Source organism: Phyllopteryx taeniolatus, chromosome 11 (genome assembly GCF_024500385.1).
Source record: "Phyllopteryx taeniolatus isolate TA_2022b chromosome 11, UOR_Ptae_1.2, whole genome shotgun sequence".
In the NCBI taxonomy this organism is placed as follows: Eukaryota; Metazoa; Chordata; class Actinopteri; order Syngnathiformes; family Syngnathidae; genus Phyllopteryx; species Phyllopteryx taeniolatus.
The window spans coordinates 28,368,744-28,385,216 of NC_084512.1; the positions used below are offsets into that span (position 1 = coordinate 28,368,744).

Below are 16,473 nucleotides of genomic sequence, written 5' to 3' on the forward strand. Positions count from 1 at the left end.
CAAAGCACAAAAGACAACTTCCGATGATTTAAAAAAAAGAATGTACCGGTTTAGTTTCTGACTTGATTACAACTTTATTTTCGTAACGTTCCAACTTCTCTAAAAATATGAGACATTTTTTTTTGTCAAATGATTTTTTTTTTTCCCCCCTGAAAATAGGCAACTTTTCATGTCCTCTGACCTCTCACGATACACGTGGTCACTATTTTAGTTAATTGGTGTTAACTAACTTGCAAAAACATTTTCGCCGTAACGGGTCGCTGGAGCCAAAACGGTCGGGAACCGCGGTCGCAAATTGAATTCCCTTCAGTGAAATTTGCAACGCTAATGACGGCCAGCGCGGGGAAGCGGTTTCCCGATGCCGACTCGGCACAAGTAAAATAACGCAATTATGATCCGGCATCAAACAGCCGCGGGCGCCCGCCAGACAAACGCGACGAGATGGAACTTGACGTCTCGTTGCCGTGACTTTTCAACGGAGGCTTTTCCATTCAAATGCAAACGCGCTGTCGCCGCTCGACACGCTCGCCATTATTCCCCCAGACGGAGATTCGTCAAAGCAGTTTTTGTTTTATGCTGCACGTTTCAACAACTAACACGTCTCGATGCCTCAGAGACGAGAGCTTCTAAAAACACGTTACCGCGTTAGCGTCGTGCAACGCTAGGGCCTGATCGCTTAATTGGCCGATATTAGCCCTTTTCAAATCATCAAAAATTGCCTGATTTTTTGGGTAATTTTTTTTTTTTTCACACAATAACACATTACAAGATAATGACATTCAAATAACAAAAACAATTGGCAAAAAAAAAAATCGTTTTTTTCCTCTAAGTTGAACAAATGCTAAAGGACAAAGTATTTTGAAACAGTCAAATATTCTTTTCTACTTGAAATGTATATCTTTCATTTGTAAGCGTTACGGGACCGAGAAAGAAGTTATTTTATTCATTTTGTATTTTTTTTAATTAATCGGTCCATCAGTTATCAGAATTTGATTCTGCCAAATATCGGAATCGGTATCAGCCTAAAAAAAAAATGTTAAAAAACATATCGGTCTGGGCCATTTGAAGGTTCTAAATTGTCCATCGGTGTGAATTGTTGTACACGTGCCCTGACATCGAGACTTTTGTTGATGTGTGCCCTGAAATAGTCAAATAATAATAATTGGAGAAATAGTAGCGGCTCGGGTTTCAAGAGCGCCTTTCAAGTGACCCAAGGACGCTTATACAGATTTGGATAATTGACCTGATTGTCTCATTTCACACTTGATGCGTTGGCCAGGCACTCTGTATACTATTATTATACAAAGTCTGAAATTGCCATTTTTCCCTAATATGCCCTCTTAAAAATGTGCTCCAATGTAGTTTTGCAGGAGGTCGAGTGTGACGAGCGCGCCGTCGTTGGCCACAGCTTGCGAGTAGCCCGAATGAATGTTCCTAACATTTTGGATTGTTTTCATTTGAGTTTCGGGCACGTCGACTCTCGTCTGATCCATTTCTGACACGAGCTGCCAGTTCGATGTACTGCAACCGGGCCGGAGGTGCTCAATACAAATTGCTTGACTGAAAAGGTTACGGCGGGAATGTAGTTTTTGGTACTTTTGCCCGTTGAGAAGAACAGAAGTGTACAGCGCATCCATTTTCCGCCTTGAAAGGAATTGAAATGGAATTCATATGTTCCAAAACCCCCCACCCCCAAAACAAATACACAACTATTTTCAACACCTTAAATTAAGACGGCGTGACGATGCACCGATAATATCGGTTTGTGAAAAACAATATGAAATTGACCATATTTGGACATACGGGGTTTGCGCCTCATAGCGACAATTAGCCGCTTGAATTGCTCCGCTTGCTTGTACCCAAATTTGGGGCACTCGTTGGTCAAGGAACCGCTGTATCGTTTTTTTTTGTTTGTTTGTTTTTTGGTGCCGTCGCGGTTAATGACGGCGCAGGAGCGCAGCACAAAGCCCGGACGCATTGCCGCCTTCTCGCGCGGCGTCCGCGTGGGCTTTGTCAGTGTCACTTAGCGGGCCGCGTCGGCGGTAAATGCCGCTTCCCGTCCCGGAAGCGTCGACGGCGACGAGAGTCGGCAGCTCCGCCGGCTCGACTCCGACCTCGCGAGGATTTTAAATGTTCAACAATTTACCACTTGACATAACACTTAAGACTTATTGACTCTCTGTACTTATGTGTTTACGTGCTAAATGTATATTTTGTTACGGTGACTCGTTCGCCGTGGTACGAGAGTGACTCGAAGTCGTTTTGAACTTACTTGGCCAAAAAGCAACCTCAGCAAAATGTTGGCGGGTCAAAAGTTTCCAACGTGGATTTGCCAAACGGATTAAAGGGCAGCATCTCTTCGGCGAAGTTCAGTGGGCTCCTTTCTCGTCCTACGTGAACACGATGGCGCTCATGTTGTCTGTTTCTTAAAATAGCTAGTTTGTCTGTTCCGACAAACTTGAATTCATCGATCAAAATGACACAATGGACCAAGTCGCTCTCCCCTTTTGTCCAGTTCGTAAAATGTCTTTCCTCCTCCAATTGTGATGTCGTGTTGCCTTCAGACCTTGTGGGGATCTTTATGTTCGCACTCAGGTGTGAGAGGAACATGAGGTTGCCACGGTGACCAGATATCATGTGGCGTGTGCTGTGCATTGACACTGATTGACTCCACGTAAAAAAAGGAAGTCTTTGGAATTGGTCTTGAACGAACCTGGAGATATTCAGGTGACCTCATCCGAAGTTTCTGGCAATTGATCGTCTTCCGGAGCTTTCTCTCCCGATTCCTAAGAAAAGATCTCCAACTAGTGAACATATCGTCGTTGCATATTTTCCTGTTCTGTCTTCTTCTTCTCTCGCTTATCGGCGTCCCTGCGGAGCAATTCGCCCGTCCCTGCGTCAACTTTGGCTTAAAACAAAGCGTGAAATGCGACGTTTCTGGAGGAGGTGCGCTCGATTAATGGAGGAGGAGGTGGAAAGCGCGACATCCGGACATCCTGCTCTCGCTCCTCCCGTCTGTCGGTCGCGGCGAACGCGGCGAGGTCACGCTTGCGGCGCAGGAGCGGCGGACGTCATCGGTCGCATCTGAGCGCTGACCCCGGCGTCCGATCTGCTAAAGAGAACGTTTGAGTGGGAGGTTGAAATGTGACTTCACGCTGGAGGGAAGCGGCTTACGTAAGAGACGGGAACATTTGATCACTGACTCAATCGGCGTTGCATTTTCAAAAAAAGCCACGGAGGCGTAAACTGAGCTATTAAAGGTTTTGTGTTTTGATCGCCCAACTTCATTAACATGACAGAAACTCAACATTGTTCCAAATGTCCAGGACAAAACAAAATGGCTGACTTCCTGTTTCTGGCTTTTGGAGACGTTTTGTGGTTCTCGTCATCATGGGCGTGTCCACTAAACGTCAAACTGGCTTCAGGGGCTCATTAAAGCAAAAATAATAATAGTAATAAAAATAATCTTGAGGGCAAAGTTCCGATGGAAATCCCCATTTCGGACCAAAATGGCCGACTTCCTGTTTATTTTCCTTCTTGAGACTTTTGTTGTGGGTCTACTCACCATAAACAAATATCGTGTTACTAACTGGCATCGGCGGCTGTTTTTGCGGTGACCTTCATGTACGCCACAATTCTGGAAATGTCGCTTATTCAGATGAACGACGCCGGCCGATGCCAGAGAGCCTCGATGGCGAGCGCGCGGACGCCGCCTGCAGCGCGATGACGGTATCGCCTCCGATCGCTGGCGTTTGGCGGCGTGTGTCGGGCGACGCCTGAGCGCGTCCACCCTGGTGCGCCGCAAGCGCTCGATGAGGCCAGTGTGCGCGTGTGCGTCAGCGCCAAGCATCTGCATTGCAGAGGCTGCTGTGGATTATCGGTGTGCTGCCCGTAGAGACCATCACACCCACCCAAGTGTTATCACACACACGCAGCCGCAGGCCTCCTCGTCTATTTGAATTTGCCAATAGATGAATTATTCGATGACTTTGACCGGCGCTTGTAATTGGTTGATTTTGGTCCCTTTCATTTCGAGCGGTGTGTCACAGCCGTACACAAACGTATTGGCACGCCTGCAGGAGCCTTCTTGTCAGCAAATATCATTTCAAAACCAGCCAGATGCAGCAACATTGGGACATTATCAAGGCAAAATATGTTTTTGTGGCAAATTGTCTTTTCGTCAAACACAAAATGTTTTCACTGTTTGTGCAAGTACTGCTCGGACATTGCTAAACTTCGCTTATATTGCGTCAGGCACCCTTGTTGGGCAGCTAAGGGGTCCTCGGAAAGAGGCTTTGTTCGTTCGCTGCAATTATTTTTGTTTTGGTTCACACTGTAATTATTGTGTGTTTATTGTCTTCTACAGAAAGGTAAAAAAAAAAAAAAATGTTTCGCCAAAAGACGAAAGATGCGCTCCGCACATCGCTCGGAAAAACGCGTCATTTCCGTGCCGCTACGTCGTTCTCGGTGCGCCACCGAGTGGGCCGGCGCGGGAAATTCATTGGCCGTTCGCTAAATAGAAAACGATAGAGCATGATGTTAGAGGAGCTGGTATGGTGTCATCTCCTCCAGTCGTGGCTTGGCTGAAAAGGACTTTTTTTGTATTTGTATTTTTTGCAAAAATATTTACATACAATGGATATTTGTACACAAATAGTGGAACAACACATGTAGACAGATAATATAACAGTACACGCTACAAAAAATGAATAATAACACAATCTATTCTTCCTCGTTTGTGTCTGCATGACCGTTTTGTTCATTACTGCCTCGCGGTGGCCAAAGTGGGCACAGCAGAAGGAGCGGCACACTGAATTGGATTGCGGCATTCATTCATGTGCACAAACTGTTTAACGCTTTACATCATAATGAATTATGTTATTACTCATTTTCATGAAGTACAATTTTATAGTGATTTTTTTTTTTCTCACTAAAATAAAGTTTTTTTGTTTTAACAGATTAACGGCAAGATGAATAAAACTTGTCTCAAGGCACCTCTTTATTGTAGGTTTTATTTTTTCATATTGCCATAGCCCCTTTTGTTCTCGAAAATATCATGTTTTAATAGTTTTGCATTTACATGGGAAAGGCAGCCCACTCAAGGAAAATGATCATTATAAAGGCAAAACATAGCTTTGCATGCAAAAACAAAATGTTTTTTTTATATCCTATCGTGATTAAAAAGTGTTTTGGCGGCAGAACATAACATTTACATGGCCCGATGTAGTATTGGTTTTTGTTTGCAGATATTGTTTTTGTGCCAAAATGCTCGATGTCACAATTTTTGTGAGAGTATAGAAAAGTGCGGTCAAAGCATAACGATGAAATTGATTGACAGAGGAGACGACGAGGCCGTTCGGTAAAGTCAGGCTTGCAACCATCGAACGTGTGTTTCATCTTTAATGGATGATGTTGGCTCGGGGAAAACGCTTGGGAAAAAAAAAAATGCGTGAATGAGAAAGTGTATATTGTCTCTACGCACACGCGCGGGGAGGGCGAGGCGATGTTTTATCGATTCCCCCCGTTGCCTTTTTCCTCCGTCAGTCTTCCCGGTAAATTGGACAGTTTTCCTGCTCCGTGACTGACGTGTGCCTGCAGGCGGCGTTGATCCAACGCAGCCTCGTGTCGGTCGAGCCGCGGGGGCAGCTCTACGCCCTCTGGGGGGCCCAGACAAAAAGGAGCACCGATGTGTGCAACGTAGCAGCCGCATGCTGCTTCACCGTGTTCGCTTTGGACTCTGTGCTCCGTTATCCGTATCCGCTCTGCGTCCGCAGATCTCGGAGCCCTTCTGGCTTCATATTCCTTTGTCCATGTCTTGGATATATTCACATGGAAAATTCTGTTATAATGGCAAAATAAACCATTGTATCTTTGATTGAATAATTTACATGAACAAAGTGGGTCACAAGTAGGCTTGCAGTGGTTCCACAGGTTTTGTTGAAGCTCGAGATGCCCAAAAATGCGAGGGTTGGCAGTGAGTAAGTTCAGCGTGTTCGTTATATTGTATTTTCTTTTTCTTTTTTTATCTCATTACGGTCAGTTGTTGAAGGTCGTAGTAAATATACAAACCTTCATTGCAATCCGGTATTACTAAGATTACTTTTGGGACCAGTCTATCTGTGGCAAATAACTACCAATAAATGTATAAACAACAGCAAAAAAAAAAAACATTTTCAGAGCATAAAAACACAACCAAGCAATCTTTTATCATTATAATGGCAAAGTCAAATGTATTTTGTATTATATGGCCTTTTAAGGCAAAAAGTTTTTTTGTGGCCCATTGGAAACAAATCATAACATTTGTATCTCCTAATGTAGCAGTTTTTTTTAACAAATATTTTGTTTTAATGACAAAATGTGGCAATTACATGAGCCCGTTCAAACAGTATTCTGACATTATAATGGCAAAATATTGCCTTTTAATGCAAAATGTTCTTTATTAAAGAATTTACATATAAAATCAACGACAAATAACTCACCAGCAAAGAACGCGAGCTTCACAAACATTGCATAAATAACTAAAACAAATAAACTTTCAGAATACAAAAATACAACCAAGAAAAAGACAAAACAGAATGGGGAACATGAACTTGAGAAGTGCTGACAAACTGGAATCGCTTCTTTTGTCATTTGTTCGCAAATTCACCTTTTTGCGGAATTTTGAGGAAACTATCCTTCATTATTCGCTGGAAAACTTACCTATTCACTTTTTTTGTCCTCAGGCCAAAGCCTTGTCTAATATAAAAAATGATTGCTCTGACGCCATCTTGTGGCCAAGGAACATCGTTGACGTGAGGAGAAAAGCTTCATTTAGTCAGGTTGTACTTTGTCAAATAGAAGAAAAAAAATGTTTTTTGCTGCATCTATTGTCAATAAAAAATGTTTTGGGGTCAATTACTCAGTGATTTTTGCGAAGGGCCCCGCTAATAGTTGGGTTCACTGTATTATGTTTCATCCTTTGTTTTCTTTTTTCGTGCCCTGAGTTGCTCGTGGCGGCCCCGTTAGGGATAATCCCCAATCCCATTGCAGTGTCGATGGGGGTTTCAGCTGTTTTGTTGATATGGGCCAAAATCAGTCGTCTCTCGGGGGTCCCAACAGCTAGTAGGGGGCCCCATTAGGGAGATTCCCAAATTGGGGATTTCATTTGTGTCAATAGCATCCGTCTGTTGAGGCCCCCTAGTAGCCACCGGCCACTACAGCTTGCAAGGGGCCCCATCCAACTTCCGCCGACCTTCAGGCTCGCCTGCCGTGTCGCGACGTCTGCGCACCGAGAGCAAAGCGAGGATGACTAATGGCGGCGGGAGACTGTCGCCCAGCGGCGAGCTTCCAGGAATTAGACTGAACCGCCGAAGCTGAAGGGATTTCCCTCTCTCTCTGCATGCTAACTAGAAATGTTTCGAAGGAGGCACATTGCAACACGCGGGTGACATGACATCTCAAGCAGCAGTTTCTCATATGCGGTCAAGTATTTCTTACGTCTATAAGAAGGGCAAAAGTGGAGAAAATGTGGAGTTTTTCCCAGCCAGAACGATTTCCAATGTTGTAGGACGACTTCTTCAGGATTACGTCCGGGGGAATATTTTTGACTTATGTATATTTGTTTATTTGCTTGCGTTTCAGCGTCCCCGACGGTGCCGCCTTTGCGCTCGGAACATTTCAAGCCGTGTCACGACAAGGACTTGGCCTACTGCCTCAACGGCGGAGAATGCTTCGTCATCGAGACCCTCAGCGGACCTCACAAGCACTGCAAGTAAGGCCGCGCTCGCGCTGTGTATGGAAGGCCAAAACTGTATACACGTAAGATGAACGTTTCTGTCAGCGTATATCTACGCTCAAAGGTCGTCATCCGAACCTTCGTCAGTGCACAATTCGCGAGCGTCGGGCGGAATCCCCGTATCTCCAAACGCATCGCTCTTCAAGAAAGCCAAAAACGGTATTAATGTTGCATCATCAAAGAGCGCAAGCTATCTTTGGTCAATAGTTCATACAAATATGCCCACGTGGGGACTCACCAATAGCATCGATTGGTGGAAAAACATGAATTTGACCAAATTCGGACATACGAGGTTTCGGTCCAACGGCAGCGAAATGTGAGATGAAAGCAGAGTAAATGTAAGCTCAAAGCTTAGCGGTAGCTTTATATCTGACATATAACGTCATGAAGTGTATGCAGGCACATCTCGATAAATTGGAATATGGTAGAAAAGTGAATTTATTTCAGCTCTCGTACATGATTTCGATTCATTAAACACTTGGGAAAATACTTTTCAAAGGGGAAATTTCTACATTGAAAATCATTTTCATTGTTATGTAATCTCGTAGTTTTTAGATGTGGTGAATTTTGGGTTTTCGTTGGCCGTGAGCTATAATCATCAGCCCATTCGGTCCACCCGAGTGGCCAGCTGCAGCTTTCGCCCGAATCTCAAAAACTCGAATGGTCTTTTTTCAAACGAGGAATTCAAACAAAAAACTGGACTTTTGTCCTTCGTGTGCAAACAAAAACACGCAGCACAGTATGACAGTTACCATGGTGAAAGGACATTGATAACTTTACATTCCTCGCCGCTCCGGCTGACTGCAGCAGCAAAATATTTTATCTATTTTTATATTACAAAACAATAAATTCCTTATCATGATAGTGTGATCGTACAGTTTTAACTAAAGAATTCTGATACAAATAATAATTTTCCGAGTAAGCCCAATCCATTTTTACAATTACATACTGTGCAGCAGCACGGTGGACGACTGGTTAGCACATCTGCCTCAAAGTTCTGAGGACCTGGATTCGAATCCCGGCCCCGCCTGTGTGGAGTTTGCATGTTCTCCCCGTGCCTGCGTGGCTTTTCTCCGGGCACTCCGGAAATACATGCGTGGTAAGTTGATTGAGGACTCTAAATTGCCCGTAGGTGTGAATGTGAGTGCGAATGGTTGTTTGTTTCTATGTGCCCTGTGATTGGCTGACGACCAGTTCAGGGTGTACGCTGACTCTCGCCCAAAGATAGCTGGGATAGGCGCCAGCACGCCCGCGACCCATGTGAGGAGAAGCGGTACGAAAGATGAATGAATGAATGTAATGTGTGACAAAAGAACACATTCACTCCCATTTACGCAGTGTCCCTGAAGGCACCTCATGTTCTCACGCAGCTGCGACGTGCCTGCCACGAATGGCGGCCGTGGCGGCAATGAATCGGTTGCCAAATACGGCGTTTATCCGCCGACATATGAAGGCCCGTATATTGTGTATCCAGACGGGTTTTCCTGGAAGTCTCTAACAAAAACCGGCATTTGTGAATGAAAATGAACATTTGTTCAGACGGCAGAAATGAACTTAAGTTCAATACAATACTTAAGTTCACACAAAATATGAACTAGTTCATTAACTTTTGTTCAAAAACCGTTCAGATACGCACGTGTGTGTGTGTATATATATATATATATATATATATACAAATAAAAACAGGATACAATGATTTGGCAGGCCAGTCTAGTACCCGCACTCTTGTACTACAAAGCCACGCTGTTGTAACACGTGCACAATGTGGTTTGGCATTGTCTTGCTCACATAAGCAGGGGCGTCCGTGAAAAAGACATCGCTTGGATGGCAGCATACGTTTCTCCAAAACCTGTATGTACCTTTCAGCATGAATGGTGCCTTCGCAGATGTGTAAGTCACCCATGCCATTGGCAATAACACAGCCCCATACCATCACAGATGCTGGCTTTTGAACTTTGCGTCCATAACAGTCCGGATGGTTCTTTTCCTCTTTGGCCCGGAGGACACGACGTCCACAATTTCCAAAAACAATTTCAAATGTAGACTCGTCGGACCACAGAAGACTTTTCCACTTTGCGTCAGTCCATCTTAGATGAGCTCGGGCCCAGAGAAGCCGGCAGCGTTTCTGGGTGTTGTTGATAAATGGCTTTTGCTTTGCATAGTAGCGTTTCAAGTTGCACTTCCGGATGTAGCGCCGAACTGCATTTACTGACATTGGTTTTCTGAAGTGTTCCTGAGCCCACGCGGTGATATCCTTTACACATTGATGTCAGCTTTAGATGCAGTCCCGCCTGAGGGATCAAAGGTCACGGGCAACATTCAATGTTGGTTCTCGGCCTTGCCGCTTGCTTACATGCAGTGATTTCTCCAGATTCTCTGAACCTTTTGATGATATTATGGACCGTAGATGATCAAATCCCTCAATTCCTTGCACTTGTACGTTGAGGAACATTGTCCTTAAACTGTTGGACTATTTTCTCACGCACTTGTTCCCAAAGAGGTGAACCTCGCCCCATCTTTGCTTGTGAAAGACTGAGCACTTCAGGGAAGCAATCATGGCACCCACCTGTTCCCAATGAGCCTGTTCACCCGTAAACACGTGTTTAATAAGCATTCCTCAACTTCCTCAACTTTTTTGCCACCTGTCCCAGCTTTTTGGGAACGTGTTGCAGCCATCAAATTCTAAGTTGATGATTATTTGCTACAAACCATCAAGTTGATCAGTTTGAACATTAAATATTTTGTGGTATATTCAATGAAATATAGGTTGAACATGATTTGCAAATCATTGTATTCTGTTTTAATTTATGTTTAACACAACGTCCCAACTTCATTGGAATTGGGGTTATAGTTTCACTTTTTGAATTTTACTTGCAAACTAAATGAAGCTTTTGACACAATTCTAATTGATTGAAGATTGATTGTACCTGCATATGAGATGAAAAGAGTTTACACGTCAGATGAAAGCTTCTGTCCGTCGACTCAGGATTTGGGGTCATCGGATTTTTCTGCTGCACGTCTTCTTCGTGCAGCACCACAGTGAGATTCTTGTGACGCACGTGTCGATCTTCATGGACTCATGTCTGTCAACTTTTCCTTGCGTTCACCTTCAAATTCCTTCTTTCCCTCCTTCCCGCCTTTCCCCCCCCCCCCAAAAAAAACAAACGATGGCTCCCAGTTTGACTTTGAGCACAGGCACGTGAGCGCGCGAAGGTCAAATTCGCTCGCTCGCCGCCGGCTTTGTGCGTGCGGCGCATATGCGCCTCCCTTCAAACACGCTCGACTCTTTTAATCTGCGCACAAGTCAAGAAAAGTCCACCGCTGCACCGACTTTAGTTATTCGGGGTCGGGGGGGTCTCCGTGCGTCTGGGCTTGCATCTGTTGCCATGGCGATGACATCATCCTAAGCGCAAGGCTGCACTCGCGTTAACGGAACAAACAGCACTGCCACATATTGATGTTTTCCCCTCATGTCCCAATCCGATTGGTTTTGACTTATCGTTCCCTTGTCAGGTGCCCCCATCCGCCCTCCTTTCCAACAAACAAGGGACACTCTGGGACTCACACCAGCTGCATCGCGGGCCCTGCAGGTCGGGGGGCGTTTGGCTCTCCTGGGGCTCGGGGTGGCGGGGTGTGTGGGGTGGGGGGGTTTGGCTGGGGGGGGGGGGGGTGTGGCATTGCGTCCCCGCGGCCCCCGCCGAGTTGCCGGTCGTCGGGGCGCCTCGGAGGGGCCCTCGGCGTGGGACGTGTCCCGTCCGCCGGGCTGCTCTCAGGTGGTCCCCTGGGCCCGATCCCGCCCCTCGATTGATCGGGTGGGGTCCTCGGCCTCCGCGGTGTGGGCACAGAAATGACAGGACAGTGTCAATTCACTTGTATGTTTCCGCAGGCGCACACCCCTGGGACTCCGTCACTGGGTGTGGGGCCACGCACTTATTCCGACAAATAACTCATGAATATGCTAATTGCGTGCGCATCCCCTCACTCACACTCTCGTCCTATAGACTTTTATAATTTACAGAGTCAACCCCAGCCCACTTCAGTTGTACAGCCGGGTTCACGACCCTGGTCCTGCATGCCTTGTCCTGTTCTATCTTGTCCTGTCCTTCCCTCACGAGGTGTACCACTACAGCCCCATGCAACACTCATAGTTCATTTCATTGTTGTAGATAATGTGATGACTTACTTCTCTCATCCCGTTTAAAATTAGTCCTTTGTCTTTGTTTCTCTCTCCCCCCTCTCGAAACTTTCTTCTTTTCGACTGATCGACTGATTCTCAATAAACTTCAATTATAATACTAAGAAACCACAGCAGAAGCTTAAAAACTCCACTGTGACACAGGAAAACTGTTCCGGCATAAAAGGGATACAGATCTTCCATTCTGCTTGACCTAACAGCCGAACAGGATAAAAAAAAATTTTTTTTAAAAAAGACTAGTTTTGACTACATTCTTTTTATTGCAAACCTTTTCTGGCTAAAACTTGACCTCCTTTTTGGCGACGAGGCTCAGGCAGCACACGGCTAAGACTTGGTGGGGATCTGGTTGCTTTACAGTACCCTGCACTTGAGCCCCAAAATGTTTTCCCTTTTTACTGCTTGCTGAGTGGAAACTCACAAATGAAAACACGTCAGAAGCCGTGTCGGGATTTTTATACTTTTGGACTCAAGTGAAATTTGAAGTGATGGAGACACAAGCGAGAGAGAAGGAGGGTGGGGCGGGGGGTGGGGGGGATAAGAGCAGGGTGAGCGCTACATGGCTGCTAACGCGGATCAATACATAATCGCGCAGAGTTGGAGACAAATTGAGACAAATCAGGTTGCGGCCGTCAGATCAATGCGACGGTTTAATGGGGATAAATAGAGTTTGTGGCTTTATTTGGCACGCAATTAATCATTTGGGCTTGACTGGGGAAAATTAGCTTTTCAGCAGCCATTTCCTGACAGCGTCTTTAACGTCCTGCGGGGGCAGCGCTGAGTCAACATGCGTCAGTTTCGAGCGCGAGAATTCAAACAAAGATGGACTTGTCTGTTACCGCGGAAACTTGTTGCTTGGTAGCACCATAGCCGCTAGTTTTTGCTAAGCTAACCACTCGGTAAATATGCGGAAAGGTTTGTATGTGGTCTACATGTGAGGTAAAAGTCTACACACCCTTGTTCAAATGTACTCCCCCCCCCCCCACCCTCCCCAAAAAAGATTTTCTGTTACATTGGAAAACATTTTTGACAATTTTCTGACCGGTTCGGAACAAACAAGCAGCGGAATCGTCATCAATTTACGTTTGTGGTTTTTCTGGACGATCAATTTAAAATATTGTGCTATTTTTGTTTTAAATCTGATTCCTCAATTTATGGAAAAAATAATCAACAGGTTAAATGATGATAAAAATAATCGTTAGTTGCAGCGCTCGTCGCCAGTCAATCCCAGGCCAGATGCTGGCAAACGATGGACTGGCTGCCAGTCAATGTGGCATAGATTTTTTTTTTTTTTTTTTTTTTTTTTGCTCCTCTTCCTCTTTTTTTTCGCTCCTTTTTCCCCGCCTCTCCTGACTCGTTCCCGTGCGTCCGTCCACTTGACTCCCCTCCTCCTAATTACCTCTTCCTCCTCGCCATCCTCCCTCCTCATCATCCTGCTCGCCATCTGTGCCGGGAGCGGCCTGGGGGCCGGCGGGGCTCGTAAAACAAAGCGGGTCCGATGCGGCGGCACGTTCCGGAAGGCGGCGGCAAATGAAAGCGAGCCAAAAGAGGGACCGCATATTGGGACAGTAGATCGGAACGCCCAGAGCGGCCTCCCATGATGCTTTGCTGCGGGAGGGGAGGGACGGGGGGGGGGGGGGGGGGGGGGGTGGTCTGCCAGCCAGCCATGTTGATGGGAAATGTTCACTCATTCATAATCACTGCAGAAGAATTTTTATACAGTTGTCTATAGGGCTGACACGATTAATCGAATTCTTTCTTATCACTATATAAGCACTTTTTAGTCAGCTATATCGTCCACGATATAAAAAATTGAGATAGACCGATATGGTTTTATCAGGGCAGATTGTTATTACGGTTTCCCTCAGAGGGTCGTTATGACTGTGGAATCATGTCAATTCATAATCGCCTCACCATATTATGAAATATACACAACAAATTGATGGATAACTAGTTTTTAAATCGGATGTCAAAGAAAATAGTTTGTTCAGCTATTGTTCAAATTACATTTGGTAACAAAAAAAAACGAAAAAAAGTTTGCAAATAATTTTAAGAAAAAAGTTATGATTCAATTAAAATGTGTTGCACATAAAAGGTAAATCAAAACTGCACCTAAATAAAAGGTTAAAGACAAACTTTTTAAAGATGAATTGCAACTGTATTGAACTTAAAAGTTAAATACAACTGAAGTGTCCTCGGGCAGTGATTCATTCGCGTACCACTAGAGGGAGGCCGCGTAGCACAAGTGGTACACCTTGAGAATCGCTGCATTATGGGATGTATTTGATTTTCTAGTGAGCATCGTCGTTCAAATCTTTCTGCCTCGTCCGGTACGTTGAGCGTGTCGTCATGGAAGTTAGGAGAAGCTGAGATGCTAAGCTAGTGCATGCGCATGTGCGTGCGCATACGACACTGATGGATGCAGGCTAACTCTGCCAAGTCAAACGTCATGCTGTCACACAGCCCGTCTCACACACAAACGGGTTTCAAATTAGGATGACGGTTTGAAAGTAAGAGTTTCAAGCCATATTTCGGGTTTCAAAGAAGAGTTTTAAGACCAGGATAAGGATTGTCATTTGGCTTGTGGTTTCAATTCAGGGTTAGGGTTTTAAAATCGGATTTACAGTCAGCGGCAAATTAGGGTTAGGGTTTTCAGACAGATTTAGGATTTCAAAGAAAGTTTTTAAGACAGGGTTAACGTTTCCAATTAGGCTTATGGTTTCAAAGTTGGTTTTCAATTCAGTGTTCGGGTTTCAAGTCAAGATTACGGTTGGGGTTTTTAAAGGAGGCAGAATTCGGTTCTAAAGACATGTTAAGGTTAGTCTTGCAAATGAAAATATTTTCCCCAACTACTGTACCTTGAAATTCCTTCTGAGGAGCAAACCTTCGATGTCTTTTCTTCATATAAATCTCCGTTAATCCCTATGGAAAGTTTCCAATTTGGAAAATTCCTGAAATTTTGCAACTGTGCGCACACGTGGCGTGAACGTGCGCCTTTGAACGTTAACACCCCCGAGGCTGACGGGTTCACGTGTGAGATTTCTCTTCCTGAGAACAGCTCATTAATTTCAGTCCACACGCGTTGAATGTGTTAATGATATTCTCGCTTTCACATACATGTTGATTGGAGAATAATTTCGCTTTTGTTGAGTGGGGGATAATTGCAGCCGCACTTCAAAGGCTGGCAGACGTTATAGAACAAGTCAACATGAATAAGATTATGGTATATGCTATTATAAGAGCATGAGAGGGGTGGTGGGGGGAGAGTGAGGCTCCAGGGAGAAGAGATAGCAAGGGTGGAGGACCTGAAATACCTCAGAGCAATGGGGAGTGTGGTCAGGAAGTGAAGAAACGGGTCCGAACGGCGGGAGGAAGGTGTCAGGTGTGTCATGTGACAGACGAGTCTCTGCGAGGATGAAGGGCAAAGTTTAGAAAACAGTGGTGAGGCCGGCCATGATGGACGGAGTAGAGACGGTGGCACTGAAGAGACGACAGCGAGCAGAGCAAATGAAGATGTTGAGGTTCGCTCTCGAGGAGTGAGCGGGTTGGATCAGATTAGAAATGAGCTCATCAGAGGGACGGCCGAGGTTCGACGTTTCGGAGACAAAGTTAAGAGAGAGCAGACTCGGATGGTTTGGAGAGTGAGTACATTGGGAGAAGGATGATGAGGATGGAGCTGCCAGGCAAGAGAGCGAGAGGAAGACCAAAGAGAAGGTCGATGGATGTCGTGAGGGAAGACACGAGGGCAGTTGGTGTTGGAGAGGAGGAGGCAGGAGATGCATAGGCTTACGTGGAAAAGGATGACGCGCTGGGGCGACCCCTAATGGGACAAGCCCAAAGGAAAAGGAGAAGAAGGAGAAGAAGCTGTTATAAGAGCTTCTCATATTGAAATCAAGTCTGTTGACACGAAGTTCCACGGTCATGTCGCACCTTTAATGATTGCTGCATAATCGCTCAAGTATGTTTACATTCAAGTGAGGAAAAACATTCTTTGAAGACTTGATTGAAACAATATAACGATTCAAGCATAATTTCCGTTTCTGTTTTTTGTAAACCTCTCGTGTTGACATTTTCCAATGATCCCAATGTCCCCTCACTGCTGAGCTATTTTTAGAACAGACCCGCGAGCCCGATGAAATCATTCATCTGGATGAAAGATTGCAAGCAAACAAATTTGGGTTTCAAACGAGGGTTTCTTTAAATGAGGGTTTCTTGGGCTTTTAGACAATGCTTAGGTTTTCAAGGTAAGGTTTCAAGCCTGGGTTAAGGTATCAAATTAGGGGTTCTTAGGTTTCCAAACGAGGCTTAGATTTGTCGTAATTATGCTTTCAAGTCAAGTTTAGGGTTTCAAAGTAGGGTTTCAAGCCAGGTGCCCTGCGACTGACTGGCGACCAGTTCAGGGTGTAGTCCGCCTTTCGCCCGAAGCCAGCTGGGATAGGTTCCGGCGACCCATCCATCCATCCAATGTCCGTACCGCTTTATCCTCACGCGGGTCGCGGGCGTGCTG

At 45.2% G+C, this 16,473-nt stretch overlaps 1 protein-coding gene across 1 annotated transcript in view; it reads left to right on the plus strand.

Moving 5' to 3' along the window:
• LOC133485479 (pro-neuregulin-3, membrane-bound isoform) overlaps positions 1–16,473 on the plus strand; it is a 145,621-nt gene that overhangs the window by 91,551 nt on the left and 37,597 nt on the right. The window contains exon 2 of the mRNA XM_061789228.1: positions 7,621–7,750. Coding sequence (XP_061645212.1) covers positions 7,621–7,750 — 130 coding nt within the window. The remainder of the gene's footprint in view (positions 1–7,620; positions 7,751–16,473) is intronic.